The 27574-nt window shown below is 46.9% G+C and overlaps 1 protein-coding gene and 2 long non-coding RNA genes across 5 annotated transcripts; 2 read left to right on the top strand and 1 right to left on the bottom strand.

Moving 5' to 3' along the window:
• The first annotated feature begins 892 nt into the window (after positions 1-892).
• Positions 893-17351, top strand: BPNT2 (3'(2'), 5'-bisphosphate nucleotidase 2). The gene is made up of 5 exons (XM_081882654.1): positions 893-1428; positions 9001-9160; positions 11499-11594; positions 13704-13865; positions 16003-17351. Exons 1-5 carry the CDS (start codon positions 1018-1020, stop codon positions 16272-16274), a joined length of 1101 nt encoding a protein of 366 aa, XP_081738780.1. The 5' UTR covers positions 893-1017; the 3' UTR covers positions 16275-17351.
• A 1774-nt stretch (positions 17352-19125) lies between these two features.
• Positions 19126-27562, bottom strand: LOC309353374. Of its 3 annotated transcripts, none has more exons than XR_014161751.1 (2): positions 27091-27562; positions 19126-19445 (listed from the first exon to the last, which is right to left on the bottom strand). It is a non-coding gene; the product is annotated as an uncharacterized lncRNA (long non-coding RNA). The 3 variants fall into 3 exon arrangements; XR_014161752.1 differs by lacking the exon at positions 27091-27562 and adding an exon at positions 20149-20672; XR_014161753.1 differs by lacking the exon at positions 27091-27562 and adding an exon at positions 20066-20161.
• Positions 24747-25832, top strand: LOC309353376. The gene is made up of 2 exons (XR_014161755.1): positions 24747-24810; positions 25513-25832. It is a non-coding gene; the product is annotated as an uncharacterized lncRNA (long non-coding RNA).
• Positions 27563-27574: the final 12 nt, after the last annotated feature.

Below are 27574 nucleotides of genomic sequence, written 5' to 3'. Positions count from 1 at the left end.
GCGAAGGCAAAAAACTTTCCTCCCCTTCTGAATCACAGGTGGAGGGGTTAGGAGGAAAGGGTGTGTTAAGTTGCGGGTGAACATATCAGATGGCACAGCGATTCTTCAAACAGCTCTTGTTTATTCACAGGCCAGGACAGAACAGAACTGAAGGGTTCAGCCAGCCTGCTTATATAGAGCTCCACTACAACGCAACAGTAACCCCTTTCTGTAACTATCCAATCACTGAACGTCACTTTCAATCCCTTATTTGCATATGTGGACCTGAACTATCTACAGTATCCCCCTGCTGGCCCAGGGGGAGAACTTCAGTACATAACAGGGCGTGTGGCTTCATTTGCTTCCACTGGGCATGTCTGCTTGAGAGCACATCTCATGCCGCTGCGCAGACTTGCAATATCCACGGTGAGGGCAACTCTTCACTTTTCTTATCTCTACGCATTACTGAATTCCCGAGGCCCGCTTAGCTCACGCAGTAACGCCGCTGGACTCCAACTCCCATCAACCCCAGCCCTCGTGAGCGACGGCAAAGCTTGCTGGGAGCTGTAGTCCTCCCGAACCCCGCCGCTAGGGGGCGCAGTTTCCCCACCTCTAACATACAAGCTCAAGCGCAGGCGCGGAGGGAGTCTCTGCCAGGGAGCCACTAAGACTTAGCCCAGCGGACGGGACTCCAACTCCCATCAACCCCCAGCCAGCGTAGCCGACGGCCGGGGACGCCGGGAGTTGTGGTCCGTAATAACAGCCACGCACTCCCTGAGTCAAACCCGCCCTCCCCGGAAGTAACCCGGATGTTCCTCCGGACTCCAACTCCCATCAGCCCCTCCCGGCCGGCCCAACGGCGGAGGACGCCGGGAGTTGTAGTTCTCTCCTCAGAAGAGGCGCCGTCGGCAGCGGAGCGGCGCCTAGCAACGGCAGAAGGCCGGCGCGGATGTGCAGGCCGCGTCCGTCCGCCTGAGGCGCCGTGAGGAGGCCGCCATGGGCTGCCGGTGACGGGCCTCTCCGCCTCCTTCTCCGGCCATGGCGCCCATGGGGATCCGGCTGTCCCCTCTGGGGATGGCCGTCGTGGGCCTGCTGGGCCTGGGCGTCCTCTACCACCTCTACTCGGGGATCCTGGCCGGCCGCTTCGCCTTCTTCATGCTGGGCGGCGGCGGAGAAGGGGAGTCGGCGGCGGCGGCGGCGGGGGGCTCCGAGGCGGCGGGCGGGCCTCCGGCCTCGGGCACCGTGGACCTGCGGGAGCTGCTGGCGGCCTCGGTGGCGGCGGCGGCCCGAGGCGGCGCCGAGGTGAGGCGGGTCCGCGACAGCAACGTCCTGAACGAGAAGGCCAAGGGCAAGACCCGCGAAGGGGCCGACGAGAAGATGACCAGCGGGGACGTCCTCTCCAACAGGAAGATGTACTACCTGCTCAAGGCCGCCTTCCCGGGGGTGCAGGTGAGGGTGTAGGCCGCCTTTCCCCGCCCCAGGGGCTCCAGGCGGCGCACAAAAGTCTCCTCCACCTCCTCTTTTTTTTAAAAAAATGATATTTATTAAACCTCCTTCACCTCTTTTAATCCCCACCCTTTGAGGTAGGTTAGGCTAAGAGATGGCGGCTGCCCTTCATGGCCCAGCGGGGATTCGAACTCGGCTCTCCCTGAAGGCAGCCCTGTTTAGGGAAGCTTTTAATGTTGCAGTGGTACCTCGGGTTACAGACGCTTCAGGTTACGGACTCCGCTAACCCAGAAAAAGTGCTTCAGGATAAGAGATGGCGGCTGCCCTTCATGGCCCAGCGGGGATTCGAACTCGGCTCTCCCTGAAGGCAGCCCTGTTTAGGGAAGCTTTTAATGTTGCAGTGGTACCTCGGGTTACAGACGCTTCAGGTTACGGACTCCGCTAACCCAGAAATAGTACCTCGGGTTAAGAACTTTGCTTCAGGATGAGAACGGAAATCGTGCGGCGGCAGCAGGAGGCCCCATTAGCTAAAGTGGTACCTCAGGTTAAGAACAGTTTCAGGTTAAGAACGGACCTCCAGAACGAATTAAGTACTTAACCCGAGGTACCACGGTATTGTATTTTAGTGTTCTGTTGGAAGCTGCCCAGAGTGGCTGGGGAAACCCAGCCAGATGGGTGCGGTATAAATAATAAATTATTATATTATTATTACAGTGGTACCTTGGGTTAAGAACTTAATTCGTTCCGGAGGCCTGTTCTTAACCTGAAACTGTTCTTCACCTGAAGCACCACTTTAGCTAATGGGGCCTCCTGCTGCTGCCGCGCCGCCAGAGCACAATTTCTGTTCTCATCCTGAAGCAAAGTTCTTAACCCGAGGTACTATTTCTGGATTAGCGGAGTTTGTAACCCGAGGTACCACTGTACTCCCACGTCCCAGTGACACTCAAGTGGATTTACATATAAGCTAAACAAGCTATAGCTTAGGGCCCCACTCTCGGGTGTGGGTAGGCAAACTAAGGCCCGGGGGCCGGATCCGGCCCAATCACCTTCTAAATCCGGCCCACGGACGGTCCGGGAATCAGCATGTTTTTACATGAGTTGAATGTGTCCGTTTATTGAAAATGCATCTCTGGGTTATCTGTGGGGCATAGGAATTCATTCATTTCATTCATTCATTTCCCCCCCAAAAATATAGCCCGGCCCCCTACAAGGTCTGAGGGACAGTGGACTGGCCCCCTGCTGAAAAAGTTTGCTGACCCCTGCTCTTGGGGGGGGGGGCCAAAAAAAACTGAAAGGAAAAAACCTGGATGTACATTTCCAAAATATAAGATAAAAAACAAATAAAATAAAACCTACATACCCCCAAGAGCTATCCCAAAGATTTTGTATGTTAAATACTTTTAATGAAAAGGCTCTCAATAAATGCTATTACTGATACAGTGGTACCTCAGGTTACAGACGCTTCAGGTTACAGACTCCGCTATCCCAGAAATAGCACCTCGGGTTAAGAACGTTGCTTCAGGATAAGAACAGAAATCGTGCGGCGGCAGCACAGCAGCAGCGGGAGGCCCCATTAGCTAAAGTGGTGTCTCAGGTTAAGAACAGTTTCAGGTTAAGAACGGACCTCCGGAACGAATTAAGTACTTAACTGGATGTACATTTCCAAAATATAAGATACAAAACAAATAGAATAAAACCTACATACAGCAACAGTGTTTGTGTGTTGTGTAGGCTCCTAGGATGTAAGTAAGGGGCCCCGCCTGCTAGCCTGCTCCCTAAAATATCACTGGTTTGCTCATTCTCTATATAGGGTGCCTACATTCTGCATGTGCAAATGGCTTGAGATACCTATTGGGTCTATAAATTACCATATAGCATATACTCAACACAAAAAAACCAGCGACAATTTGTTGTTTACAAAGGACAGCTGGACATAAAAAGGGCCCCAATACCTTCAGTAGCTGAGGGCCGCATCAAACCTAAATGCGGCCCTGCTGAAGCCCAGTGTTTCTCAAGTTTGGGTCCCCGGCTGTTGTGGGACTACAGCTCCCCTCATCCCTAGAATCGCAAGGTGTATCAGCCAGAGTCGGGTGCAAAAGAGGTACCGTATTTTTCGCTCTATAAGACGCACCAGAGCACAAGGCGCACCTAGTTTTTGGAGGAGGAAAACAAGAAAAAAATATATTCTGAATCTCAGAAGCCAGAACAGCAAGAGGGATCACTGCGCAGTGAAAGCAGCAATCCCTCTTGCTGTTCTGGCTTCTGGGATAGCTGCGCAGCCTGCATTCGCTCCATAAGACGCACACACATTTCCCCTTACTTTTTAGGAGGGAAAAAGTGAGTCTTATAGAGCAAAAAATGCAGTACTACATTTTTTCGTGTGTGAGATGCCCCCATGTATAAGACTACCCCTATTTTATTGAACCCAAAATTAAGAAACCAGTAGTTGTACCTTGGTTCTCGAGTGCATTGGTACTCATACATTTTGGTTCCCCAAACCCCGATAATTCCAGTTTTTGAACAGCTTTCAGAAACTGAACATCTGACGCGGCTTCCGCTTGAGTGCAGGAAGCTCCTGCAGCCAGTCGGAAGCTGCGCCTTGGTTTTCAAACATTTCGGAAGTTCAAGCAGACTGCCGGAATGGATTACGTTTGAGAATCAAGGTACGGCTGTAACTTAGGGTTGCCATATCCCTAGAAGTGAGAATCCAGATGATCAGCGGCAATGGAAAGGCATTGAGCTTTTCTTTTTGGGTGAACAACCACAAAGCTATTTAGCTTTTCTGGGGCAAACACGCGCTCCAACGCAGACATTTGCTAACAAATGAAAAAATCGCCAAGGTGGTCAGCCTGCAATGGTTCCGGCAGCTTCTTCATGGCAGCTGCAGCAAGTTAAGTTGTGTGCATTCACCATCCCTGTATAAGGTGACCCCAATTTTTTACTTTTTTGTGTGTGTGTTCAAAAAACGTCTTATACACACAAAAAATGGTAATTAGAATGAATGAGCGTGGTGTTTCTTCTGAGCCAAGGAAATTCGTTTTCAGAACCGGAACTGCACTGAGCTCAAAGTCCTTGTGCTCAAAAATCTGTTTTCCCTGTTCCCCATTTCACCAACCTAGTTTAGTTAGGGAAGGCATTTTCTTTGTTGTTAACTGAGAACCAGAAACCCTTGCCAATCTAACAGCCTCGAGACCTGCCAGTAGATCTCCAATCTACCTTCCTGCTGACCCCTAGCATAGATTCCCCTTGCTTCCCATTTTCTGTTTGCTTATCTAAAATAAATTGTGTGCTTCAGCAGGGACTGTATACATTGGGGGTGGCCCTGAATAGTCAAAAGAAGTGTACATTTAGCTTTACAAGAAAGGTGGTGACTCTCACCTGTGAGACTAAACAGTGTTAGTACAGTGATACCTCTGGTTAAGAACTTAATTCATTCCAGAGGTCCGTTCTTAACCTGAAACTGTTCTTAACCTGAGACACCACTTTAGTTAATGGGGTCTCCCGCTGCTGCTGTGCTGCCGCCGCGCGATTTCTGTTCTTATCCTGAAGCAATGTTCTTAACCCGAGGTGCTATTTCTGGGTTAGCGGAGTCTGTAATCTGAAGCATCTGTAACCCGAGGTACCACTGTAATAGTAATAGCATTTATTGAGAGCCTTTTCATTTAAAGTATTTAACATACAAAATCTTTGGGATAGCTCTTGGGGGTAGACCAGTATTATAGAGTAAAAGAAGGACTTACTGTATTTTTCGCTCTATAAGACTCACTTTTTCCCTCCTAAAAAGTAAGGGGAAATGTGTGTGCGTCTTATGGAGCGAATGCAGGCTGCGCAGCTATCCCAGAAGCCAGAACAGCAAGAGGGATTGCTGCTTTCACTGCGCAGCGATCCCTCTTGCTGTTCTGGCTTCTGAGATTCAGAATATATTTTTTTCTTGTTTTCCTCCTCCAAAAACTAGGTGCGTCTTGTGGTCCGGTGCGTCTTATAGAGCGGAAAATACGGTACCTAAAGTGGTGTTTTGGCAAGTCTCCTGTCCCCATATGGATTAATCCTCTGAGGTTTATTTGTATTTCTGAAAGTTGATACTTCTGTCCATCTCGAAAAACATGTGGCTAACTTGTCTGAATTACTAGAGGGAGGTTCCTTGGGTCACCTCTGCCAAATGCCTTAGCAGTTCTTATGTCCTTGTTTTTGGAATGCCCATAGACAACTGGGATAGCTGTTAGTAGAACGTGAGCCTCTTAATCTCAGGCTCATGGGTCCACGCCCCACCTTGGGCAAAGGATTTCTGCATTGCAGCGGGTTGGACTAGATGACCCTAGTGGTCCCTCTCAGTTCTATGATCTCACATTCTCTAGGAATATCTGTGCCATAGTTTTGCCTAGGCTTACTTAAGGCTTTATTGAGCTGTCTTTAGAACACTTTATAAGATTCCCCATGTTTTTTCAAGGCATTTCTCTGATATTCTGATAAGCAGAGCAGCAGGGAGAGGTCAGGAGTCAATATCAAGGTGTTTCTCTTTTTGATAATGGGGCATTATAATCAGGCCTCCTGGTTTGCAGACTTCTGAAGGGATGTGTTTCTCTGGCCATTTGAGTACAGTGGTAGCTCAGGTTACATACGCTTCAGGTTACGGACTCCGCTAACCCAGAAATAGTACCTTGGGTTAAGAACTTTGCTTCAGGATGAGAACAGAAATCGTGCAGCGGGAGGCCCCATTAGCTAAAGTGGTGCTTCAGGTTAAGAACAGTTTCAGGTTAAGTACGGACCTCCGGAACAAATTAAGTACTTAACCTGAGGTACCACTGTATAATCCATGAGTTCATTTGAGAACTGTATGTGCTGCTTACATTTTATAGTTAGCTGATTCTACTTGTTGGCAGGCTGTAACGAGAGATGATGTGGACATAAAGCTGCAGAACAGGTTTTCTCTAGTAAGGTTCCTGACTACACTCTGTGATGACCTGGTAGATAAATTCAGCTTTCCTCTATCCACACATGTAACAGCTGCAACATCAATAACTGGAGAGTTTTGCTTTTCTACAGACACTGCTTTTGTGCTGTGACCAGTGGTATCTCTGTCGCAAAGGATTCTATTTACACTATCTCCTTCTCTTGAAGAGACCAGGCTTGCATGCTACAGTAGTACAGAAGAGCCTTCTTGTTTGATGTATTACTTAACAGTTTCTGCCACGTTGGCGCTGGTTAGTTGCACCCTGTTTCTGCTGTGTTTATGCCCAATACAGTCTATACCAGGCATCCCCAAACTCGGCCCTCCAGATGTTTTGGGACTACAACTCCCATCATCCCTAGCTAACAGGACCAGTGGTCAGGGATGATGGGAATTGTAGTCCCAAAACATCAAGGGGGGCGAGTTTGGGGATGCCTGGTCTATACTCACTGGTGGCAGCTCTCCAGGATTCGAAACCGTGTTCTCTCTCATCCCTAACTGAAGTTGTTGTTTTGGACCTTGGACCTTTTGCCTGCAAAGAGCTATGGCTCTTCCATCTGTGAATGTCCTATTCTCATACTTTCAACCTCCACTGCTACTGCTTCCCATTCCCCCATCCCTCTATTTCAGAGTATGACAGGTAGAAGAACTTAGTTATACAATAGGGACTGCTCAGGGTCTGAAATGTGAAATGCACACTTGGGGTCTGAATTGTGAAAGAATCCAGTTATCAAAACATCTGTGTATTACATGTGATGTGACACCCACACCCAGTTTCATTTCAGTTTTGGCTTTAGCACTGCCTTGCGGCTTTAAGCCCCACATTGGGAAATTATATTAATCCTTTTCAGGCATTGTTAGCACTGAAGAACGCATGGGTGGGGATGAATGGACTAGCTGTGCCCCTGCATTGCTCTCCATGCGTTGGAGGGCAAACCTCTGAAACTTTGAGCCTCCTGGACTCCCTGCCTGTTCAGAACCCTTAAAATCCACAAAGACTGGATGTTTCTCTCTTCAACTCGTAGTGAGCAATGAGTGGGGCATGGAGTCATTCATTCCCACTGTTGCTCCTCGTGTGTGAACATGGAAGAATCCATTAAGATGCTCATTTAACAGGTGCAAGAAGAAAGCTAACAGTTACAGTGGTCATATGTCAAAACAAAAAAAATTCCTTCCAGTAGCACCTTAAAGACCAACTAAGTTAGTTCTTGGTATGAGCTTTCGTGTGCATGCACACTTGTATCTGAAGAAGTGTGCATGCACACGAAAGCTCATACCAAGAACTAACTTAGTTGGTCTTTAAGGTGCTACTGGAAGGAATTTTTTTTGTTTTGACTATGGCAGACCAACACGGCTACCTATCTGTAAGTGGTCATATGTGTGTGTGTGTACACACATACAGTCATACTTTGGGTTACAGATACTTCAGGTTGCATTTTTTTGGGTTATGGACCCACCAAAACCTGGAAGTACCAGAACGGGTTACTTCTGGGCTTCGGGGGTTGCGCATGCGCAGAAGCGCTAAATCATGCTTTGCGCAGAAGCGCCAAATCGCAACCCGCACATGCACAGCCGCGCTGCTGCAGGTTGCAAACGTGCATCCCACACGGATCACGTTTGCAACCCGAGCATCCACTGTATATGTGTGTGTGTGTGTGTACACACACACACACACACACACACACACACACATGTATGACTTGGGGGAAAGAAAATTTTCTGTAATTCTTTAATAATTGTGAACAAATACCATAAACATTAAAGGATTGACTCTTGCATTTTGCTAAGCATGCTCAAATCCGGTCATTATTTCATTGGATTTGGGTTTAAACCTTTTGGTAAATAATGTTGCTACTGGGTTTTCTTTCTTATTGCTCCATGGGAGTTTCGCATTCTCAACTGTCTCAAGTGAATGCAATCTCCATCTCTGGGAATCTTAAGCATGGCAGTTTGGCGGTTGTGGAACTTCTGTGAAGTTGGTAAATATATCCTGACTGCGTAACAGATGAAACAGATATATATATAAGTGTGTGTAAGACATTGTTGCACTGTGGAGAAATTCCCTTTCGCTGGATTACCTAATCTGATTTGATCTGAACTCGCTTTGGCATATTTGTGCAAAGCAAAATAAAAAATAAGGTGTATTTGGGATTAATAGATCCCAAACTGTTTCCCCCCATAGGCCACATGAAAATTGCTGATAGTCTTGGCTTAATGATTGTTTTGCCTGTTGTAGCAACCGTAGTACGCTGTGCCTGATGCAGGATGGTTTTAATTGGTTACTTTATTTTTTAGATGATATTTTATTATATTACAATTTGCATTTCACAAAACCTGTAAGAGTAGGTGTACATGCTTTTACTGCATTTCATAGGTGTTCTAATTTTTAATGGGTTAAGGTTCTGGATACATACTGTGTGAAAAACAAATGGCACGTTGTGAAACAAAACTGTTTGGGAGAAGTATTGAATTGGCATACTGAAATTTAGTGGAGTTTTTGAGCAGTCACCTGTAATCATTAAAATATTGTATGCATGCTCTTTTGGAGGTGAAAGTTCCAGGGAAGGAATGGAAGTGTTGCAACAGTTACATGCTTATTTAATTACATACTCTCTCTTTGTCATTAGATAAACACAGAGGAACATGTAGATGCAGATGACCAGGAGATAATTTCTTGGGACCGAACTATTCCTGAAGCTATAAAGAACCAAATTCAGCCCAAATTGGTCCAAGCAGACAGTGTTACTGTGTGGATTGATCCGTTGGATGCTACTCAGGAATATACAGGTAACCAGCACTGAGCTACTTTTGGCTTACTGCTACTCTGTGTAGCACCCCACCCCTTACAATGGCATCTCACCAGGGCAGCTCCCTATCATGACTGGGGGGGGATTAACTTTAACTTTGTGCTTGTTGTCAGCATCGCCCTTGAGTCAGTGTCACCAACTGGACTCATGCACTTCAGGCCCGACTGGGCTAGGCGAGCTGTGGGTAGCACTTCCAGAGACCACCTTCTGGACAGGAACAGGTCAAAGTGCTGTGGACTCACAGCTTAGAGTTGTGAGCACCGGATTCATTTCCACAAGAAGACAGTCGTCGCACAGCAGAGTCTAGCAGAGTATAAATGACTCGGAGAGCAGCTCTGTAGAATATCTTCTTTATTCTGTCTACAACTATAATACAACTATATACAGAGCTAAATGGGTTCTAAGCATAAATGAATGCTGAACTGCACTGAGTGCCTGCAGCTGCTCTTAGCAGCAACCTTATCTCTACACACGATCTGTAACACTCAGTCTCTCTCTCTCCAACACACTGACTGACTGACGTGGTGCTGGAGTAGAATAAGTAGAGAGCAGAACACGTCTCCCTCTCTCTGGAGAATCACCAGACTCATCAGGAGATTCTTGGATATGGGAGGGGTGAAATCTCTTCACTTGTATGCTATGGCTCATACACTTTAATTTTACAAAGCTTAGCCTTTCTCTGGGGGACGCGGGTGGCGCTGTGGGTTGAACCACAGAGCCTAGGACTTGCTGATCAGAAGGTCGGCGGTTTGAATCCCCACAATGACGGGGTGAGCTCCCGTTGCTCAGTCTCTGCTCCTGCCAACCTAGCAGTTCAAAAGCACATCAAAGTGCAAGTAGATAAATAGGTACCACTCCAGCGGGAAGGTAAACGGTGTTTCTGTGGCTGCTCTGGTTCATCAGAAGCGGCTTAGTCATGCTGGCCACATGACCCGGAAGCTGTACGCCGGTTCCCTCGGCCAGTAAAGCGAGATGAGCGCCGCAACCCCAGAGTCAGTCACAACTGGACCTAATGGTCAGGGGTCCCTTTCTCTTTCGCCTTTCTCTTATACAAAAATGGAAGGAATTTGTCTGATCATGGGATAGTGCTGCCTGTGGGAAACTGCTTTGCCCCTTTTAATGGTCCCATGGACTTCTGGAGTGAGACCTTTGTGGTTTGCAGCATAAATCAGGTTGGAATTAGAAGACAGTAGGGGTTGTTTTGTTTTTTTGTAGTGATGCTGGGTGTGGCTTTCCTTCTTTTCTTTCTTTACTTAATGTGTGGACTTATTTATAGATCTATGTCACGCTTGAACAAAAATCTTGCAGGCTTCTGCTTGAAATGGGGATTGGGTGTGTGTGACGTGACATATTTTGGGATAGCTCCATAAACTGCCAGAAGTTGCAGAATGCTGTCCAAGCTACTTAACATGACAAGTGAACAATAGCAGCCTACATGGTGGCCTCCAGACAATGTTGGACTACAACTCCCAGCATTCCTGAGCATTGGCCACGCTGGCTGGGGCTGAAGGGAACTGGAACCCAAAAACACCTTGGGGGGGCACCATGTTGGGTTCTGTTGTCATTACGGCAAGGTTCAGATGTTAACTCCAAGCTATTGTTTTGATTTGGCCCTGTTGGAGCAATCCTTGTGCTCCCTGTTTCTCCTTCTGTTCACTCACTTGGGTTCATGTCAGTCACGAACCACAGTTTGCCATTACCTCCAAAGCACAATGGTTTCTGCAAAAGAGGCAGTAATTATGTTGAAGGAATGAATGTGAGCAGAGGAGGGGGTCCTTTTTCCTTTAACAGAAGGCTTTTTCCTTTAACACCAAATCATTACACTAAACCAGCACCTTGAGTAATGAAACAAATCAATATTTTAAATATTTCATTAGCATAATTTCTTCAGGGATTTGGAGTAAAGGGGAAACAATTTAAGAACTCAAATATGCAAAGACAGCTAAGCTGTTGAACACGAGAGAACAATTGGTGTTCACACTGCCGTCTTAAGTGCATTCTGATTTATGTTGAAACTATTGCTGAATATTAAATCCAGACTGTGTTTTGTGTTGGCTCTTGTGCATAGGTTAAGTAAATACAATATCTGAAGCCTAGGATTGAAAGGGGGAAGAGCAGAGTAGGACTGTGTACTTTCAGAAATACTATTCAATCAAAATGATATAATACACCAATACCCAAAGTTGGATTTACTTTCTAATTTTACACCTTTCAGGTTGGTGTCTTGCCTTGTCATATCTGGTTTAAAAGTTAGTTTAGTGTTGTGCTTTACGCTGTACAAATGAGAAGTGTTGACATTCTTCCTATCCTTCCTTCAGAGAATCTTCGACAGTATGTTACTACTATGGTCTGTGCAGCTGTAAATGGCAAGCCAGTAATAGGAGTAATACACAAGCCATTTTCTGGATACACAGGTATGTGACATAGTTTTTTTCCCATTCACAATGGTGTGAATAGTGATGTATGATTCCTAACCCTCAGCAGGGTAAAATGAATTGATTTTAGAATGCTGTATTATTTTACTGTTGTTAGCCACTCTGAGCCCGGCTTTGGCTGGGAAAGACGGGATATAAATATATTAATATTATTGTTGGTGGTGGTGGTGCTGTGGCACCGTATAGGTGCAGGGCTGGGTGATGTTAGATTTTCAACATTGCGATGTGTCACCAGCCAGACATTGCAGTTTGGCGATGTACTGTGCTGTTGAAACAAGCTGCATTGGCCCCAGCCGGCTAGACGCAGGGTGAAACTGCCACAGCTCTCACTGCCGGAGCTGGGGCCTTTTCACCCCAGTGCTTTGCAGGCTAGGGCCAATGCAGCTAGTCCAGGCCACTGCTCAGCTGGAGGGGGAAGGAGGGCTCCCCCCACCCCAGCTGAATGACCCCTGACACCTCAGCAGCATCGGGCTTCACGCACCTGGGGCATAGAAGAAGTCTCTCCCCACCCCAACTGAGCGACCCGATGCGTCTGAGGTTTCGGAGTTGCTCAGGTGGGAAAGGGCAGTTTCATGGAGGCCCCACTCCACTGCCGGCTGGGGCAAGCCAGCAACCGATCTGGGGGCTCTGTTAAATGCTTGGCTGAAGGGAGCGGCAACCGGGCACCCCTCAGCCTAGCAGTTTAAAGATGCGGAGGGAGGAACAAGCTGTATCGGTGCCTCACTTTTTAACACGTGATTGGAAGCCGCCCAGAGTGGCTGGGGAGACTCAGCCAGATGGGTGGGGCATAACTAAAATATTATTATTATTATTATTATTATTATTATTATTATTATTATTATGGTTGGGTGTCTTAATCTTGAAACAAGAGACAGGGCAAGGCAGGTTTTTACTATTATTTATTTCTAAGTGCATTCTTCTGAGCTGGTAAGAACATCCCCTCGTTTTCCTCATTTATCAGCTTGCAGACTGGTCAGGAAAGGGGTAGTAAAATGAATAAGCGAACCCCCAGGTTGCTGGTCATAGTTGTCAACTTTCAGATTTGAAAATAAGGGATCAGCAGCCTTAAAACTAAGGGATCAGCAGCCTCATCTGTCCCGGGGACAGTCTACAGGATATTTAACAATCCAGGATAGCAGCGAGAAACGGTGATGGAATAAGGGAATTTCCTGCAAAAAAAGGGAAGGTTGACAGCTATGCTGCTGTGCTTCTGAGTCCCTCTGCTAGCAGTACCCTCTGGATGCAGTTGCGCTGCTAGCAGCGGGACTCAGAATAATAATAATAATAATAATTTATTATTTGTACCCCGCCCATCTGGCTGGGTTTCCCCAGCCACTATGGGCGGCTTCCAACAAAGATAAAAGATACACTGAAATGTCACATATTAAAAACTTCCCTGAACAGGGCTGCCTTCAGATGTCTTCTGAATGTCAGGTAGATGTTTATCGCTTTGACATCTAATGGGAGGGCATTCCACAGGGCGGGTGCCACTACCGAGAAGGCCCTCTGCCTGGTTCCCTGTAACTTGGCCTATCGCAGTGAGGGAACCGCCAGAAGGCCCTCGGAGCTGGAAGCGCAGCGGTTTCCTGAGCGATATACCACTGAGTGAAACCAGCATCGCGAACTGCTCCTCATACTGGTCCTGGGTGATATATTGATACATCGCCCAGGCCTAGTGTGGTGCTGATAGCGCCAAGGTTGCAGGTTCGATTCCTGTATGTGACAGCTGCATATTCCTACATTCCAGTTGGACTAGATGATCCTTGGGGTCTCTTCCAACTCTACCATTCTGTGATTCCATGTGAGATGTGCTGGCCAAAGGAATGGCATATATGCATACTAGATACCAAAAGACAGAATCATAGAAGTGTAGAATTGGAAAGGGATTATTTAGTTGAATCCCTGCAATTCTGAACCCGTAACTGGGCTTGGTGGCTCTTCCTGGAATTCAGGAAGAAATAGGAATACAGAAGCATAAGGGTTTTTTTGCCAAATATAGCTGGGTAGCCCTGAAAACCCTAATCTGCCAAGCAATTGGAAGACTCAGCTACCCACCCACTGGCCACTGATGACATGCCTGTTTTGCAGCCTGGGCGATGGTTGACGGAGGATCAAATATTAAGCCTCGTTCTTCCTACAATGAGCAGACACCAACAATCATTGTCTCCCGTTCCCACGAAGGGAAAGTCAGGCAGCTTGCTTGGCAGACCTTTGGAAATAAAACTGCAATCATTAAAGCTGGAGGAGCAGGTTTGTTCTCTTGAATCTATTGTCCCTCATTTTATTAATGTCGAAATGGTGCACTGGAAATGGACGTGGTTGCAGTGTGAGATGTGGTCAAGGTTCTTGAGTTCCCTAATTTATGAGAGCAGAGGACATGGTGTTTATAGACGTAAGGGGTAGAGACGCAGGCGTAGCCAACCGTGCAGTCCTGTCCATAAGTAAGCTCCTCCTTGGGAGTTTGGTGAGACGTACTCCTAAATAAGTGTATATAGGGTTGCTGCCATTGTCTTTGGCGATCCCTCATAGCCAAGTAAGATTGTCTACCATGAAAACAGGCTTAACAGTGTGTCTGTAAGTGACTGTGGAGGCTAATTCTGGATCCACACGTCCTTGCAACGCGGGAACATAGGTTTCTGGGCGGGAGTTAGTTGATCACAGTGAGGGTTTCTAAAACATGCCTTCCTCTTAGCTCATTTCTCCCTGCCTTTGTGCTTCAAAGTCCATGACACCTTTGATAGAGACTATTCCTCAATTGGAATTCTCACAGGCCAGTGTTTCCCAATTACCAACGCTTATACTGGATTTTAAAAGATTTGCCTTGAGAACATCTTTAAACCTCTTTTGTTGTCCATTGGCATTTTGCTTTCCATTCTTAAGTTGGGAATAGAGTACAGTCGTACCTTGGATCCCTTGGTACTTGGACGTTTTTGCTCTTGAATGCTGCAAACCCAACGTTCAGGTTTGCGAACGTTCTTTGGAACCCAAGCATACGGTGGGGCTTCCGATTGGCTGCAAGAGCTTACTGAAGCCAGTCAGAAGCCGCGCTTTGGTTTCTGAACGTTTTGGAAGTTGAACGGACTTCCGGAACAGAATCTGTTCGACTTCCAAGGTACACCTGTAGTTGCTTTGGAAGATGATAATCAGGCATCCGCACAACATGACCAGCCCAACAAAGTAGATGTTGAAGAATCATTGCTTCGACACTTGTGATCTTTGCTTCTTCCAGTACACTGGCATTAGTTCGCCTGTCTTTCCAAGTGATATGTAAAATTTTTCGGAGACACCATTGTTGGAATCTTTCGAGCCTGAAGGTACTTAATTGATGAGGAGGGTTGCTAGATTTTCACTGGGTAGTGGATCTTTGAAAGATTAAGAGTTTTGGAAGCTGTTTCACCTGGCAAATTAGTTCAGGAGTGGTTGCCAGTTTAAACGTGTGAAATGATTACGGTTCTCCGGGCAACAGAGTGATCAAATAGTTAATTTAGAAATATATAATCTCTCTCAGGACACTGTTTATGGTTGGCGAACAGTAAAAACGTTGCCGTATCTGGTGGGAGTTAAACTCTAGGTTTTTTCCTTGCTTCTGAGATTACTCTGTAGCTACCAAATGAAAGTAGGTTGCAAAATGGTCCTGTGTCAGATTTGCCTTGCAAGGATTCCATTTATTTCTCCTCACATGCTGCTGTTCAGCTGTACTATTGCCAAAGTTCACGCACAACAAAAGAAAAGCAGTAAAAAATAAAAAATACTACAAATAAAAATATAAAAATCAATAAGTAGTAAAATACATACTTAAAAAAAAAACTGTCATTGTATAATATTTTCTCAGACTAAGAATACCAGCAGCTTTTGGAGTTTGATAAATATGAGTCATAAATATGATCATAGAGTTGGGAGAGTCCAAAACACTGTTGGGGAGGTCTAGCAGACACAATTCCTCAGTCTCCATATCAGTTCCTGGAGTCTTCCAGGATGCACTGTACCTGCCAGGACAAAGGGTGTGTCCTGCAGAAGCAAATACTTCTGTTTACCCTGAATCAACAGGTGTCTCTTGTGCTTTCTTTTGCAGACAGGGAGTTCTGGGTAAGAGCAAACCACCTACTTAGTCACACACTTGCAGTGAACAGTGTTCTCTGCCCAAATCTCCACCCTGGTGATGGTGACCATGGGTGTATGCATGCCACTACATAACCCATGAGAGAGGCTGTAGTTTGTTCAAGTTTTGATCGAGCTTTCAAACTGTTTAGCTAAACCCAAAGTTTTAAGAATTTTCTTTGTGTAAAGAAGCAGAGATTTGCATGGACTGCCTACAGGGAGTAGCTCAAACACACCCACACCTGCTTGTAAAATATACGTAATGAGCTCTCAATTATTTCCTACCCAGGATACAAAGTTCTCTCGCTCCTGGATGTGCCTGAGAAGGATCAGGAAAAAGCCGATGTGTACATTCATGTGACGTACATCAAAAAGTGGGACATCTGTGCTGGCAATGCAGTGCTGAAGGCATTAGGAGGTCAAATGACTACACTGTCTGGGGAGGAAATCAGTTACACGGGTTCAGATGGCAACGAAGGCGGGCTCATAGCTAGTATCAATATAGACCACAGAGCACTGGTTGAAAAACTCCCTGTATTAGACAAGGCGTCTCAGAATTAAATTCTGAAGAGTGACCAAGTCAAGTCGTGCTTCTGGAGCCTGCAAATGGTCCTTTAGAGGTGGGGGAACGTGCGTCTGGCCTTTGGAAGATGGCAGAGGAATATTCTTTTGGGAAACTGCATAGATCCTGGCCTCCTCCTAGACCCTGGCAGCGTTCAGAAGCAAGGTTACTGGGACTCGGTGTCCTTAGGCCTCAACATCAAGCTTTTAATTTCTGAGACTCTTTCGTGTCCATAACACAAGGCCAGATAATGCTTGGAAGAGCACAAGCATGTCACAGATCTGGTTCTGGAAAACACTCACATTCTGTTATAGTATTCTTTGTATTGTGTGACAAAAGAAAAGATTGGCTGTGGGTCACTTGAAATCAGTGGATAGGTATTCTTCATCCCTTTGGGATACAAAGGTGCAAGAAGGCCAGATCATCTTCCTCGGACAATTGTCTAATCTTGGGTGCAATTTGAAATGGAAAAGGCAATGTTTGGGTCTATTTTTAATGTCTACCTGAAAATTCAAACCAGCTTAATGTGGATGAGAGTGTTAATATTTGTGTGGTTTTATTATAATCTTTAATTATAACATTTCTGTGTGTCATGTTAAAAGAAAAGATTTCCCCTTGTACAGTTTCAGCTATTGGATATTGCCATTCTAAGCTGTTGAATTTCTTAAAACTCTTTAACATCCCGTGTTCGAGCTGATAAAGAAGTCATTTATCTTTGGTGATCATTTAATAAGCTACTTGATAAGAGAGCGAGTGATATTATGAATTATGATTATGAATTATGTGCAGCTGTCTTTACAGGGAATCTAAAAGTGTCTTCCTGGCTGCCATAACTGTTACACTGTGTGGACACTTCCTTTGAAAGGCTGGCCCCAGTTTTTGATTTGTCAGTTCAAAACTCTCACCCTGTTGTGATGCTTGGCATTCAGTCTTCGCAGGAGAGTTGTAGGAATTTGCCACGGATTCAGAGGAACATGTATTTGACAACTTGTTTTCTGCCCTTCAGACCTGCCCACCTCTTAATAAACCAGCCTTTTTGCCCCTTTATGTTAAATAAAATAAAATAAACCCCTGTATCAGTTCGATGAATATCTGTGACTGCGAAAAACAAGATTTTAAGCTCTGTTAAAAAAAAATTAGGCCTGTAATTTGCAAATGATTAACTGGTGTGATTAATCAAGGCTTGCAAACATATTAAATTGCGCCCACCACCCCACCAAGCAAAAGCATATGATTTGAGCCTCCTGGGTCTCTGGTGTACTGATTCACAATCTCTCCTGGATGACACAAAGGGCTCTAAAATACCATGTTTGAAGTTGCATAAAGCTGGTTATCTGAATGTGGCAGGGGATGCAACTCATAAAACCATGTCTCGTTTTCAGTTTTCCTACAAAGGATTTTCTGGTGCTTTTTGGTTAGTATATTAACTGGATCATTTTCATTTTTAAAAACAGGTAATTAGTAACTAACAGCGATCCTACACACTTCTGCTCAGAAAAAAAGTAGTATTGTCTTCCACGGAGCTTATTCCCAGTTAAGGTGCATATAGTTTTATATAGCAGAGTTGAACCATGGAACTCCTTGCCACAAGAGGCAGTGGTGGCCACCAATTTGCAACTTCCGCTCAGGATTCTCCCCAAGCTAAGCCCGGCTTCAGCCAGCGTGCTCTGCGCCCTCCTCAAATGCTTTTGCCTGGCTGGGGAGTTTCCTGGAACAGTGAATCTTCATCTTCCAATGCAATTGTTCAATATAAAATCTATCCTGGAAAGAGAAGAAATGAGCACTGAACCACTGATATAGTACAAGTGAATTCTTTATTTACTGTTTTTGCGAGTGTTGAAGATAAAACGTATTTGGGAAAGACAATATATCTGCCTTTTCAGTGGACCTTTATTGTTTGTTTACATATAGTTGCCTCGGTGATAGTATCTTGTGTTTGCAGTAGCCGTTGTATCGCCACCATGATCGTTGTTTTATTGTATAAAGTGGCATTTTGGTGAAACTGCTTGGAACACACCTTGTTTCATCAGAGGATGTGTCTTCCTGAAATTCACATGCACGGTGGTGAATGGAGAGGTGAAAGAAATGTGGAAAGAACAGACTGCAGTGGTGACAGATGGGAATTGCCCCATCATTTGCAATCCAGCAGAAATCGGCTTGCAGTCTCCCTTCAAAGTTCCTTCAGGTAGCACCACGACATTCTGGAATCAAATTAGAAACTGGGGCGGCTGTCCCCAGAAAATAGGAGCACTTGGAGGGTTTGCTTTCACTGTGGGGTCATTTTACAGTAAATTTCCCTCTGAATTCACCTCCCTTATCTCCAACCACCTGTAAGCGGTGGGCTGACAAAAGCAATTGTGATTTCGTTTTATTTTATTGGCAGCTGCGTAGGTGAGATCAGCCCACAGGGCACAAATGTTGGCAACTCGATTCTGTGTGCCCAGCTGGCCCTGCCTGCCCCCAAACTCCAGGGGCTGCTCCTCACCTCCAGAAACTGCCTCTTTCCCCTCATTTGCCATGTCCGTTTGTGACATCACAGGGAGTTGGTGGATGTCTGTGACATCATAGGGAGTCCGTTGCCAACAGTAACAGCTGGGGAAACATCTGCACAGTCCTCGCTGGCCTCACAATGGGGTGGCACCTCAGCAGTTATTAAAAATGAGGTGCCCCCCCATTGTGAGGCCTGGGAGGGCTGTGCAGATGTTTCCCCAGCTGTGGCCATTGGCTACCAACTCCCTGTGATGTCACAAGGGGGTGCAACCCCCCCTTCCGGTGACATCACTACCAAGGAGGGGTACCCTATGATCCTAGAGATTTCCCATATAATAAAAACATGGCACAAAACAGGGATTTCTTTTCAGAAAACGTTTATTTTGAATAAAAATTAGAAAGCCATTTATTTAGAAAACAGGAGCTGTCTGGCTTAAGTCCTGCGGTTCTCTTCATGACTTTCACGGCTGGTCTCGGGGGAAACCTTGCTGGCTCCGGCCATTCCTGAAAGGCAAAGGCAAACAGATGAGTGGGGTGGTCACCATCCGACAGCGTCAACGCAGACCCCTTGCCTTCTCCTTGCTCCACAGCATCCCAATGCCAGGCGATCGCCTCCTTCCGCTTGCCAGCTTGCCGCCACCGTCTGGTCTTGGGGAAAACTTTACCAGCATTGGACGTCCCTGAAAGGCAAAGGCAAACACGTTGATGGGATGGCGACTATCCGGCGTCCATCCAGACTTTTCCACAGGCTTTGGTCTGACAACTTCATCCCTGACTGGCCTGCCCCGTCAAGGCAGGTTGCAGAAGTGGAGGGTCGCCAGTTTGAAGCGGTAGATCCACAAGGGACTACACTGGTTTCCCTGGTTTCCACCTCTAGGGCTGTGCCGGGTAGTTTCCCTCCTCGCTTTGGCCATCGACGTAAGGTCAAGAGCTCTACGAATGTCAGCAAGCTGACATTCTCAAAAGGTAGGTCTGTTGACCTTAGGTTGAGGGCCAAAGACAAAGGTGAGTGCCACCAGATAGCGTTCACAAATGGATCGGCCAGCTTCACGGGCCTCTCGGCCTCCACTGACATCCCCAAATGTGAACCTGGCTTCACCTAGGCGCCACCACTAGAAGCCGATGGGCAACTTTCCCTCACCACAGAATCCGCCTAGGGACACTCACCCGCCGCCAAAGGGGCAGCTTCCCTCCTCGGTTTGTCCGCCTGTTAATAAACAAACTAGGCTTCCAAACCCGTTTGCATCCCCTCGGCCAGTCTTGTAGCCTTGCGGCATCAACCAGGGCACTGAATGCAAACCTTCCGGCAATCCGTCCACCACCAACAGGCGCGCCAGGTCCATTGCCAGACCTCCCCCTGCTTCAGAGCTGAATTTCATCCACCTTCAAGTGCGATCCCACCAGCAAGTAAACCTCAACTTGCCTTCTCCTTGCTCCACAGCATCCCAGCGCCGGGCGATCGCCTCCTTCCTCCGGCCAGCTTGCCCCACGGGGCAGGGGACCACCCAAGCTGAGTGCCTCCACTGAGGCAACTGCCTCGGCCCTTGACTTGGCCAACATTTATACCCTCTCAGCTGCCCGATGTTTTTGTGGCATCACAATTGCAGCATCTGGGGAGGCATCCCCACCACCCCTCAGACCTCACAATGAGGGGCGCAGCTCAGCAGCCATTGGCTCCTTCGCTTTTGACCAAGGAGATATATAACACCCCCCTCCCCAATTTGTGCCAGTATCTGTGAAGGCCACACCAGAAACCCAGGGGGGCAGGAGGGGGCATCTTTCATCCCAGTGGTTGCATTTCCCTCCACACAACACTGGCAAAGGGGGGGGTCAAACACAAAAATGAACGGTGCAATCAAAGCGACTCATATTTCCATATGAAGCTTTTCAAGGAGTGATAAGCAGGGAGAAAGTTGTCATCTCATGAAAAAAGCACCTTTTCATCAATCACTGCTTGTATTTGACTAAAAGCCATTACAAATCCAGTTCCAAATGCAGCTAATCCAATAAAACCTATTAAGATCCATTTACAATAAATCAAATTACCGTATTTTGCGCCCCATAGGACGCACCGGCCCATAGGACACACCTAGGTTTTTTGGGGGGAGGGAATAAAGAAAAAAAATATATTCTCCCCCCCAGGTACGGGGCTGGAAGAACCAGGTCGGGGAACAGCGGGAAGGTGTGCTCCGCCTCCCCGCTGTCCCCCGAGCTTGTGGGGCTGGCGATGGGGAGAAGTGCGCTGAGCCCGGGACTGCAGGCAGCTCTGCGCAGCCATTGGGAGCCGTGCGGGGCTTCGCGCCCGGCTCCCGATGGCCGCGCAGAGCTGCGCTGAGCCCGGAACTGCAGACGGCTCTGCGCAACCCTCAGAGCCGGTCTCCCGAGGGTTTCGCAGAGCTTCCTGAAGCCTGGAGAGCGAGAGGGGTCGGTGCGCACCGCCCCCTCTCACTCTCCAGGCTTCAGCGAAAGCCTGCATTCGCCCCATAAGGACGCACACACAATTCCCCTTCATTTTTGGAGGGGGAAAAGTCCGTCCTATAGGGCGAAAAATATGGTAATGAATCTACAGCGTTTTCTTTTATGTGACTAGCACAAATACTTCTAGTGGCTTTTGTTGGTAAGGCTGTTTTATATGTGACAAGCAGGTCTCAGTCAGGTAATAGCCAACGTATTTTCCCTTCTGGGTTCTGTCCCTGTAGCGGTGCCAACATCTGTTCCAAAAATTCTCTGGGGTTTTGTTAGAGCTGACCATGGAGTATGCAATGGAGAAGATCTTCTCCTTAACTGACCCCACAAATAAAGAATCTCAACTGCCTTGGAACTTTCCTGTCTCTTCCATCTCAGACTGATGTGGGCATCGTTTGAAAGCGGAGAGCTGTAATTGCAGTTCTCAGGGAGGCAAAGGTCAGTGTCTGCAAGTCCTGGGTTCTTGGGTTCCTCAAATGGTACCAAATGGGAGTGTTTTGAGACATGGATTGAAGATAAATCTTGCTTTTTGAACTGGACCTACTAGTACTGAGGACTCTTAAGCAAGGCTAACCCCACTGGTATTGCCCCAGGGCCATCCAATTATGTACCCCCAATGAACAACAGTGCTTATAATCATCACATAGAAGTCTGGCCAAAGTCCTTTGACCAAGCCATCCCCTTGGGAATGGATATTATTAAAAAAATGCTGATGTCTTAGACCTGGAAGGTCACGACAATAGATATGGTTGGCATGCTTATTTGTGGTATGGAAAGGTTATTGTACATAGAGCTTTCCTGGATCATGCTGTAAGAAAATCTGTTTGTGAGGTATGGGAATATATATATATATATATATATATATATCAAAAAACACTTTGGTGGCTTTCAATACGATAATCTTTATTGTCATTGTCCCATACAGAACAACGAAATTGAAAAAAAATCTACATGAGACATTCAAAAACCCATAAGCCTGCTATCCCAGCTATCCCAACCTGGTAAGCCCCTAAAAACTCTTGATACCCTATAACTGAATACAATATACCGTATTTTTCGCCCTATAGGACACACTTTTCCTCCTCCAAAAATGAAGGGGAAATCTGTGTGTGTCCTATGGGGCGAATACAGGCTTTCGCTGAAGCTTGGAGAGCAAGAGGGGTCAGTGCACAGTGAAAGCAGCGATCCCTCTTGCTGTTCTGGCTTCTGGGATAGCTGCGCAGCCTGCATTCACTCCATAAGACGCACACACATTTCCCCTTACTTTTTAGGAGGGAAAAAGTGAGTCTTATAGAGCAAAAAATACGGTACATAATTTAGTACAACAAAAACAAAATGTGTACACTTGTAAATTCTCTAATATATCTGAAATCGAATGAACAGACCTCTGTCAGTCTTTGAAAGTTCGTAGAAGTATAATAAGTCTATGGTTGAAACAAAGTAATAGATGCTATCCTGTGGGCTAAGCGGTAAAACTTTCTAGGTGTTCATGGTGCCGAAGTGTTGTTGTTGTTGTTGTTGTTGTTGTCGTTTAGTTGTGTCCGACTCTTCGTGACCCCCTGGACCAGAACACACCAGGCCCTCCTGTCTTCCAGTGCCTCCCGCAGTTTGGTCAGGCTCATGTTTGTAGCTTCGAGAACACTGTCCAGCCATCTCGTTCTCTGTCATCCCCTTCTTCTTGTGCCCTCCATCTTTCCCAACATCAGGGTCTTTTCCAGGGAGTCTTCTCTTCTCCTGAGGTGGCCAAAGTATTGGAGCCTCAACTTCACAATCTGTGCCGAAGTAGTAAGTGAATAACAACGTAGGACAGTGATCCCGGATAATCTGTTTGGTTACATATCCTTATAACCGCTGCTCCTTGTGCATTTTTCTAATCTATGGGTTGTGCTGAAGAAGATTCCAGTGAAACAAATTATCCAGCATAATTGTTTGGGGAGCCGAGTGGTTATTATTATTATTATTGCCCCTTATTTTAAAGGTAAAGGTAAAGGGACCCCTGACCATTAGGTCCAGTCGTGGCCGACTCTGGGGTTGCGGTACTCATCTCGCTTTATTGGCCGAGGGAGCCGGCGTACAGCTTCTGGGTCATGTGGCCAGCATGACTAAGCCACTTCTGGCGAACCAGAGCAGCGCATGGAAACCTTCCCGCCGGAGTGGTACCTATTTATCTACTTGCACTTTGACGTGCTTTTGAATTGCTACGTTGGCAGGAGCAGGGACCGAGCAACGGGAGCTCACCCCGTCGCGGGGATTCGAACCGCCGACCTTCTGATCGGCAAGTCCTAGGCTCTGTGGTTTAACCCACAGTGCCACCCACGTCCCTATTTTACGCCACTGTAAATTGCAAAATAAAAAATGGTGTTTGTTTTTTAGATCAATTCATATTACTCATTGGGCAGAAGATGAGACTCTTGATCTCTTAATCTCAAGCCCCACACTGGGCAAAAGATTCCTGCACTGCAGAGGATTGAATTCTGATGCAGAAAACTAAAGAAACTGAAAACCAAGGCCAAATAAACCAAATGAAGACAACCTAAGAAATAGATGAACTTTTCCCTCAATTTTGCCATTTTATTTTGCTCTCTTTTCAATTTGCTTCTCCCATTAGTACCCTCCTTCGAATCCCTTATTTCCGTTCTGTCCCATAAACATTTTTCTTCCCTGCACTGCCCATTACCCAGTTTCCTGAATTTACCCTTTCTCTATTTTTATATATAATTGTATCCAAGTATTTTCTTGTAATTGAAGGTCGGTGGTTCGATTCCCCGCGACGGGGTGAGCTCCTGTTGCTCAGTCCCTGCTCCTGCCAACCTAGCAGTTTGAAAGCACACCAAAAAGTGCAAGTAGATAAATAGGTACTGCTCCGGCGGGAAGGTAAACGGCGTTTCCGTGCGCCGAACGAACGGCAGTTGAGCTGGAGATTGCGCTGGTAAATAGAGGACTCCCCTGGCATATTATTTATAAAACCCAGGTGAAAGCAGAGGCATGTGACAGAAGGGACCTTCTTGTACCCAAAAGCAAAATACCACAAAAATGCATCACTTGTTCTTTTGACTTTACCCCACAGACGATGGAGGTAAGATAAATCATAAACAGATATTGGGGCATTGTATCTCACATTGCGGGTTGTGATCTCCCTCCTTTGATAAGTTTCTGTATAACCCACAATTTAAAACATTTTCTGGTTCACAGTGATTTTAAATGACCACAGAACACTTTCAGTGTAGAGGCTATTTGGCATGCAGCGAATCTTTTGAAACTGCCTCTTATCATGTCCCTAACAGTGCCACAATTCAGAAATCGAATGGGTTCACTTACTGTGGCACCTGAAATGTTATTTATTTAATTGAATTCACTTGTTGGTTGATATATATTGGTGCCACCAAATGGCCAAATTTTAGAACACTGATTCCGCATCAGAGGCAAGATCAAGAGAGGCTCCGCTGGTTGAAAACTTCGTTGAACAAAACCACACTTGTGTTGACTTCCGGTTTTTGGTTGTAAAGCACTTATCTGGGATGCTGTGGAGCAAGGAGAAGGCAAGTTGAGGTTTACTTGCTGGTGGGATCGCACTTGAAGGTGGATGAAATTCAGCTCTGAAGCAGGGGGAGGTCTGGCAATGGACCTGGCACGGCTGTTGGTGGTGGACGGATTGCCGGAAGGTTTGCATTCAGTGCCTGGTTGATGCCGCAAGGCTACAAGACTGGCCGAGGGGATGCAAACGGGTTTGGAAGCCTAGTTTGTTTATTAACAGGCGGACAAACCGAGGAGGGAAGCTGCCCCTTTGGCGGCGGGTGAGTGTCCCTAGGCGGATTCTGTGGTGAGGGAAAGTTGCCCATCGGCTTCTAGTGGTGGCGCCTAGGTGAAGCCAGGTTCACATTTGGGGATGTCAGTGGAGGCCGAGAGGCCCGTGAAGCTGGCCGATCCATTTGTGAACGCTATCTGGTGACACTCACCTTTGTCTTTGGCCCTCAACCTAAGGTCAACAGACCTACCTTTTGAGAATGTCAGCTTGCTGACATTCGTAGAGCTCTTGACCTTACGTTGACGGCCAAAGCGAGGAGGGAAACTACCCGGCACAGCCCTAGAGGTGGAAACCAGGGAAACCAGTGTAGTCCCATGTGGATCTACCACTTCAAACTGGCAACCCTCCACTTCTGCAACCTGCCTTGACGGGGCAGGCCAGTCAGGGATGAAGTTGTCAGACCAAAGCCTGTGGAAAAATCTGGATGGACGCCGGATAGTTGCCATCCCATCAACATGTTTGCCTTTGCCTTTCAGGGACGTCCAATGCTGGCAAAGTTTTCCCCAAGACCAGACGGTGGCAGCAAGCTGGCAAGCGGAAGGAGGCGATCGCCTGGCATTGGGATGCTGTGGAGCAAGGAGAAGGCAAGGGGTCTGCGTTGACGCTGTCGGATGGTGACCACCCCACTCATCTGTTTGCCTTTGCCTTTCAGGAATGGCCGGAGCCAGCAAGGTTTCCCCCGAGACCAGCCGTGAAAGTCATGAAGAGAACCGCAGGACTTAAGCCAGACAGCTCCTGTTTTCTAAATAAATGGCTTTCTAATTTTTATTCAAAATAAACGTTTTCTGAAAAGAAATCCCTGTTTTGTGCCATGTTTTTATTATATGGGAAATCTCTAGGATCATAGGGTACCCCTCCTTGGTAGTGATGTCACCGGAAGGGGGGGTTGCGCCCCCTTGTGACATCACAGGGAGTTGGTAGCCAATGGCCACAGCTTGGGAGGCATCCGCACAGCCCTCCCAGGCCTCACAATGGGGGGGTCACCTCATTTTTAATAATTGCTAAGGTGCCCCCCCATTGTGAGGCCAGCAACGGCTGTGCAGATGTTTCCCTAGATGTGGCTGTTGGCCATGGACTCCCTATGATGTCACAGACATCCACCAACTCCCTGTGATGTCACAAACGGACATGGCAAATGAGGGGAAAGAGGCAGTTTCTGGAGGGGTGAGCAGCCCCTGGAGTCTGGGGGCAGGCAAGGCCAGCTGGGGACACAGAATCGAGTTGCCAACATTTGTGCCCTGTGGGCTGATCTCACCTACGCAGCTGCCAATAAAATAAAACGAAATCACAATTGCTTTTGTCAGCCCACCACTTATAGGTGGTTGGAGATATGGGAGGTGAATTCAGAGGGAAATGTACTGTAAAATGACCCCACAGGGAAAGCAAACCCTCCAAGTGCTCCTATTTTCCGGGGACAGCTGCCCCAGTTTCTAATTTGATGCCGAATGTCCTACTTTTCCTTAGTAAAGGTAAAGGGACCCCTGACCATTAGGTCCAATCGTGGCCGACTCTGGGGTTGCGGCGCTCATCTCGCTTTACTGGCCGAGGGAGCTGGAGTACAACTTCCAGGTCATGTGGCCAGCACAGTGCACGAACCAGAGCAGTGCACGGAAACGCCGTTTACCTTCCCGCCAGAGCGGTACCTATTTATCTACATGCACTGGTGTGCTTTCGAACTGCTAGGTTGGCAGGAGCAGGGACCGAGCAACGGGAGCTCACCCCGTTGCGGGGATTCGAACTGCCAGCCTTCTGATCGGCAAGTCCTAGGCTCAGTGGTTTAACCCACAGCGCCATCCACGTCCCCATTTGTCCATAAATTGTCTGTAAATAAATAAACCCATCTATATATAAAATAATAATAATAATAATAATAATAATAATAATAATTTATTTATATCCCGCCCTCCCCAGCAAAGACCGGGCTGAGGGCGGCTATTCTTGTCTATCCATATATTATTTGCAACCACCATTGGTTACTTTGATTACATTGTACATTGTACTTCTTCTTATCATCATCATCATCATTATTATTCCAATAAAATTATTTATATTACACATTATGAACTTTTTTCCAATTCTACTGGTTTCTCTATTTCACACACATCTTTCCTATGTACAACATAAACTTCTTCCAGTCTTTTTGAAACGTTTCATCGCCCTGTTGTCGACTTTTCCCCGTTAATTTGACTATTTCCGCCTTGAGTATCTCTCTACGGTCGCACTTTGCCAGGCGACTTCCGGGCGCGAGGGCGGGATTTCCCTTCGCTGTCCCGCCTTAAAGCTGCGGGGCGGGAAGAGCAGCCTTAAAAACACGCGGTTCATTTCGTGGCGTCATCTTACAGCGCTCTTCCCCTCTCTGCCATTGGCTGTTCGGGAGGGAGCGCTTTCCTATTCGCCCTCCCGCCTTTCCCGCCCCGCCTCTTCACAGAGGGGCGGGGTCCGGAGCCCGCGAAGCGAAGGACGTTGTCGCGGTTCCTCATTGGCTACCTCGATAGCGAGTCCCCTCTTTCCATTGGCCGCTCGCTTCCAGGATGACGA

The sequence above is a fragment of the Podarcis melisellensis genome (genome assembly GCF_964234715.1).
Source record: "Podarcis melisellensis genome assembly, chromosome: 12".
Classification (NCBI taxonomy): domain Eukaryota; kingdom Metazoa; phylum Chordata; class Lepidosauria; order Squamata; family Lacertidae; genus Podarcis; species Podarcis melisellensis.
This window is presented reverse-complemented; position numbering and strand designations above follow the sequence as displayed.

Excerpts from the sequence above, each read along its gene's own strand:
- BPNT2 (XM_081882654.1), top strand. The coding sequence starts at position 1,018 with ATGGCGCCCATGGGGATCCGGCTGTCCCCTCTGGGGATGGCCGTCGTG. Across the intron at positions 9,161-11,498 it reads TGCTACTCAGGAATATACAG|AGAATCTTCGACAGTATGTT; the intron begins GTAACCAGCACT and ends TCCTTCCTTCAG. Across the intron at positions 13,866-16,002 it reads CATTAAAGCTGGAGGAGCAG|GATACAAAGTTCTCTCGCTC; the intron begins GTTTGTTCTCTT and ends TTTCCTACCCAG.